Here is a 5,339-nt window from a genome sequence, read left to right as displayed (position 1 = left end):
ACACACACATACGTGTTTATATTATATATTATATTATAGAGTTCCATGATCTACAAAACTGTATATACAATTGCTTGGTATGAATTACCAGTTTTATTCAAAACAGAGATATGTTTGCTTATGTTGCGTAGTCAAAAACCGAGTAAAATAACCGCAGGAAAATTTTACGTAATGCATCTGGAGAATTTTAATGCAGTAAGAAATTATCACTTCTTGTATCACAAAATGTATAAAAAAATATGGGATTTTTGTAATATACATATTATAAAAAATATTTTAATTCTAATATTTTTTAGGTGTTGAGCACGGCTGCCTCATACTTCATGTTGCTCCGAAGTTTTGGCTCGGATGAAACTACTGTTAAATTATAATTGAATAAAATCGTAATGTCTAATTAAGAAATATAATACTGAAAATAATAAAAAATACAACACTTCAAAATTGTGTGTAAAAGTTCCGACAATAGCATGATTCATACATTACTGTCTATTAATATCCATATATGCGGGATCTTATCCTACACGTAACCTTATTTCGACAATATTTGTTACAAATATCCACCCCAACCAAAATACATTTGACATAAATTATCTGTATTTGTCGCTTCCAAAATTAAATGATTAGTTTGTCCTTCAACACTAAGATGTAACGCGATATTTTCTGCCTTTCTTCCAGGATATCGTATCAAGCCTTTCAATCGTTGCTCAATATTTTTTATATGTTCTACGGCCTAAAAAAAAAATAAGTGGATTATTCTTGCATAATTTATAAAAGAATGTATTTGCGTTATACTTTTTCATTTGTTTTTTCAGCTGCATCACCAGGCTGATTCTTAGTCCAAGTGACGAGTGGATCATAGACGAAAGGTGTGAGTACGCTCAACAATGTACTCGATTCTTGCCGAAGTACTCGCATAGTAATTTGGGAGGCGCGTCTAAATGGTCCTTCAATTTTTAAAGGACCCATAGCGTCCACCATATTATGTGTCAAGCGAAATGGTACTCGTTCAGGCCAATCAAAAAATTCACCCTAAGAATTATATATAGGTACATATATATTAATTAGAATATAAGTAATTTATAATTTTAAGTTAAAAAAGAAATTTGTTTTCCGAATTTTTAATATTTAATTTCTAAGTGCAAGATTTACCCTGTTAAACAAACAGTTGAAATCAACATGTACGCAATCTCCACATTTAGAATCGAATAATATATTTTCTCCATGACGATCACCAAGTCCAAGTATGTATCCCACCATGGACATGACAGCAGTTGTCCTAATATACGCCGTGCGAGCTTCATACCTTTTTCAAAAGTTAGATAATTGATATCTATACATATACAAAATTATAAAAAATATATGTAAGATGTATTTTATTAGTATATACCATCCATATGAATCAGGAAACGTAATGCGAAACCAATCCCCGAATATTGGAGGATGTCGTGGTAATAACTTTTCTAGAAACATTTTTCTCTTCTTTTCTAATGGATCTCTTAATGCTGATGAAAAGATTTAGAAATGAGATAAAATAATTTGTTTACATGTTTGAACGTTCTTCACAATCATATTATAGCTTACCACATAACATCGTTTTAAGTTCCTTATTTGTAGGTGCAATGCCTCTTTCTCTATAGAGATTCATGATAGTAGGTCGAAGACCAACCAGATTTGGTACCCATTCTATTAAACCGCATTCCTCGTTCAAAGGCACCACGCTCTGCAAATCAAGGATAGTTAACAATTTATTGAAATCAAATCTAAACAAAATGTATCACTAGCAAGTCTTACATATGTGCGTATATAAAGCCTCCTTTGTCGTGATTCTGGATCATTTTGAAGATACTTATTCACAATATCATTAAATTCCATCAGTCTGAAGTCTCTACGTAAATCATCTTTCGGTTTACACATAAAAAGATATTCTTTACCATCTGATCCTCTCAGTGCAATTCGACGGGGACGTTGAAGTGAAGGCATTATTACCACACTTTCTTCTATTTTTGTTATATGTACCCACCTCCTATATTGCAAGCATAATAACAAAATATATCGCACTGTTACAAGAAAAAAGAATATTGTTTAAATAACAAATCAAATATGTACAATAAGAATGGATTGTGATTTTCAACTGAAGCGTTCTTGGATGGAAGATGTAGTTGTCTGAATTTCGTTGTTGGCATCATGATTAAGCTGAAATCTTTACTTGAAAGTAACTTTGGCAAATTTTTTGACAAATGAGTCACAGTAGTATTTAATATTCCCTGTACAAAATCAGAAGAATTTTATTATTTATCATATATACATATAAACGTATACCTCATTTTTCAATTTTTGACACATCACATATATTTTTACACTATAATTGATTTTGCTGATATTACAATTGAATAACTTACTTCTGGTATAGCTTTATTGGATAATTCGATCAGTCTTTCCCAAAGTCTGTGGAAATCTCTAATAAGCTTAGCCATATTTGACGTTTTCAACTGCGCATGATTTAATATTTCTTGACATCGTTTTTGTCGAGTTGGGTATGAAGACTGCAAAATAAACAAAGCATTCTTTAGATTTTGTTAATCATATAAAAATAGTGTATTCATATTAATTAATAACATATACATTAAAAACTGATGCCATCATCCATAAGCAATGTTGCGGATATGCCGAAATTAATTTTACTAAAATCGCACAAAGAGTATTTTGTACTAGCAGAGATGGATGACAAATCCTTGATACAAGTTGGCTGAATGCTGTTAGCCACATGAACGTCGGTAATCTATGATGGTAGACTTCTGAAATGTAAAAATCAATTCATATTCTTTATTTAATGATATAAATAAACTATTTAGTTATAAATCTTTTATTTAATTCAAATAGGTACCCATGATTTGAGTCATCTTTAACAGACGATCTTGACGAAGTTTAATAATATCTGACGGATCAGAAATAACCGTAGCACGAGAAGCGTTATCTAACCAAATGGTCAACATCTTAGGCATTGAATGATGAATATACTTGCAGCCATATTGAAGTGATTTGCCATAAAAGTTCATCATATGTATTTGCAGATCTCTAAAATATTAATGATAAATATTATTATAATTGCAATCATATCATAATAAAATTAAATTGCATAAAGCGCGAACTTACCGTTTATTTTTATCTTTGTCGTTTTCAGACATTCTTTCAACAATAGTATCATAATACTGAGCACATGATACCCAACTTTTTTCCCAGCATCTCCATACTTCGATTGCTTCTTTATAATTAAGGATACAACCATCTGTATCGACATTAAGAGTTTCATCGTTGTATTTGGCAAAAAGAAGCTTTGCCTAAAAGAAGATATGAAATTACTTTTTGATAATCAATAAGTTTAGTATCATTAGATACATACCTTTGCACAGTATCTTCTTTCTTCGTTACAGTTTTCTGAAGGTAATTGTTTGTAATATTGTGCTGGTTGAAAACAATTTGAGAAACAGCGATTTAAAGTAGTAAAAGCATCTTCTTGACAACCCTTTTGCCAATATAATTGAGCTTGTTCTATATACAACGGCTGTGGTGGACACCAATCATTGGCTGATAAAATATGCATATACGCTTGTTGGTGCAAACCAGTCCTGAATGAAACAATTCGTTTAATACAGAAATTATTAAATATGAAAAGTAATACGTCATACGTACTTTCTAGCAATTTTGGCACTTTTTAACCAGATTTTACCAATTTCTTGCTTAAGTATTAAATTTTCTGTGTTTTGAGTCTTTCGTTGTAGCTGTACAGCCAAATCTAAAGTAGCTCTGCGCATACTCAGAACAAATTCTACACCGCGAGATGCTTTCAACAATTGTCCACGTTTCTCCCATTCTTCTAATATTGATGGGAGACCTTCTACGTTGTTCAACATCATTGAAGTTGCTTTATCAAATTCATTTAATATATGTAATCTGAAAATGAGAGATATTATAATAAATATATTTTAATAATTTAGAAAGAGTATAAATTATTAATACTTACTTCATAATGTACGAGTAACTCTGTTGATAAGCTCCCGGTCGAGAAGCATCTTCTAATAATGATACTAAATTTTTCTTCAATGAGAGCAAATCAGGTTTTGTTCGCTTTATGAGATCATCTAATAGTACGTGCTTTATATTTTTTTGTGAGGACTCATCAAATCGGGAGAAATGAGCAAGTTTCCAAAAAAGCTCACGTTCGGTTATGAGAGGCTCTAATTCTGGTCTACCATATGAAAAAAATGTTTCAGGTTATAAACAGTTTAACTATTTACATTTATTTGTACTGCAATAAGTATTACCTATTAATTAATAGACCTTCGGTAATGTGTTTGGCAGTAAATGGTTGGTCTAGACCAAGGTAACATTGAATAATACCTTGTAAGTACATGTGCTTTGAGTCTCTTGTTTGCATGAGTCTCTCGTAACACGTAGCTGCATCCTAATACAATTTATGAGTATTCGAAGAGTAATTTAGTAAAGTAAAATTATAGTTTCAAAGTAGAATTATTTAATTTATTTAATAATACCTGAAGCTGTCCATTGACTTCGTGAGCTAAAACCAATTGTTGCAATGTAGGAGACTGATTTTGGGTCGCCAGAATACCAGAAACTCCATCAGGTTCATCGAGTTGCGCATAAATTTTCTGCAATATATAATTCTACATTGTGGAACAAAGAAATGTGTCATGTATATGACTTAAAATATACCATGTATTACATACGGCGAGTAAACCACCTTCTGTTAATTCAGATAAACCTTTATTACTAGATGCCATGTGTTGTTCTAGATACATTAGTGCACGATGATATTCCCGTGATTGGTAACATCCCTCTGCCACTACCAAACTATCCAAGCTAGCGCAGAATTCTAGAGAAATATCAATAAAAACATCAATCATGTTACATCTGATCTATAAAAATCATATAAATTAACGCAATATATGACAGAATACATTTTTTATTACAACCTTTTATAGCTTCATATCTATTATCTTGAAATAATCTTCGTTCTCTGAGCCATCTTTGCAAATGATCCAATATATGAAAGATTATCTGTATCAATCATACGAAAACGTTTAACAATATCAAGACTTAATAATAAATAAAATTATTAAAAAATTTATGCTAACTTGCGAGCAGCGTGTACGTCTAGTTTCTTCCGAAATTCTCTTGTCATCGGCCTCTACACTCTGTCCATATCGAAGTGGTCGATGACGCAGAAGTTCAGGATCTAATACAGACTTCTGTCTAACATTGATGACAGCTAACATCTCTTCTCTAATCTTAACATGCTCTTCTTTTCCATTATTTGCGAT

General features: G+C 31.5%; 2 protein-coding genes across 2 annotated transcripts in view; one reads left to right on the top strand and one right to left on the bottom strand.

Annotated features, from left to right (window-relative positions):
• Positions 1-384, top strand: LOC108751759 (odorant receptor 13a-like). Its single transcript, XM_018492154.1, has 2 exons — positions 1-195; positions 297-384. The coding sequence occupies exons 1-2, from the start codon at positions 46-48 to the stop codon at positions 369-371; spliced, it is 225 nt and encodes a 74-aa protein (XP_018347656.1). The 5' UTR covers positions 1-45; the 3' UTR covers positions 372-384.
• LOC108751760 (serine/threonine-protein kinase ATR-like) overlaps positions 377-5,339 on the bottom strand; it is a 17,558-nt gene continuing 12,595 nt past the window's right edge. Inside the window, exons 23-41 of the mRNA XM_018492155.1 lie at positions 5,154-5,339; positions 4,992-5,076; positions 4,746-4,891; positions 4,551-4,667; positions 4,323-4,462; positions 4,022-4,246; positions 3,691-3,951; positions 3,401-3,626; positions 3,154-3,338; positions 2,885-3,075; positions 2,623-2,795; positions 2,400-2,543; positions 2,107-2,264; positions 1,792-2,023; positions 1,582-1,720; positions 1,388-1,502; positions 1,150-1,303; positions 793-1,029; positions 377-730 (exon numbers count right to left, since the gene is read on the bottom strand). Of these exons, the coding sequence (XP_018347657.1) occupies positions 548-730; positions 793-1,029; positions 1,150-1,303; positions 1,388-1,502; positions 1,582-1,720; positions 1,792-2,023; positions 2,107-2,264; positions 2,400-2,543; positions 2,623-2,795; positions 2,885-3,075; positions 3,154-3,338; positions 3,401-3,626; positions 3,691-3,951; positions 4,022-4,246; positions 4,323-4,462; positions 4,551-4,667; positions 4,746-4,891; positions 4,992-5,076; positions 5,154-5,339 (3,297 nt within the window). The 3' untranslated portion in view covers positions 377-547. The remainder of the gene's footprint in view (positions 731-792; positions 1,030-1,149; positions 1,304-1,387; positions 1,503-1,581; positions 1,721-1,791; positions 2,024-2,106; positions 2,265-2,399; positions 2,544-2,622; positions 2,796-2,884; positions 3,076-3,153; positions 3,339-3,400; positions 3,627-3,690; positions 3,952-4,021; positions 4,247-4,322; positions 4,463-4,550; positions 4,668-4,745; positions 4,892-4,991; positions 5,077-5,153) is intronic.

The sequence above is a fragment of the Trachymyrmex septentrionalis genome, unplaced genomic scaffold (assembly GCF_001594115.1).
Source record: "Trachymyrmex septentrionalis isolate Tsep2-gDNA-1 unplaced genomic scaffold, Tsep1.0 scaffold51, whole genome shotgun sequence".
NCBI lineage: Eukaryota > Metazoa > Arthropoda > Insecta > Hymenoptera > Formicidae > Trachymyrmex > Trachymyrmex septentrionalis.
This window is presented reverse-complemented; position numbering and strand designations above follow the sequence as displayed.

Excerpts from the sequence above, each read along its gene's own strand:
- LOC108751759 (XM_018492154.1), top strand. The coding sequence starts at position 46 with ATGATCTACAAAACTGTATATACAATTGCTTGGTATGAATTACCAGTT. Across the intron at positions 196-296 it reads ATCTGGAGAATTTTAATGCA|GTGTTGAGCACGGCTGCCTC; the intron begins GTAAGAAATTAT and ends AATATTTTTTAG.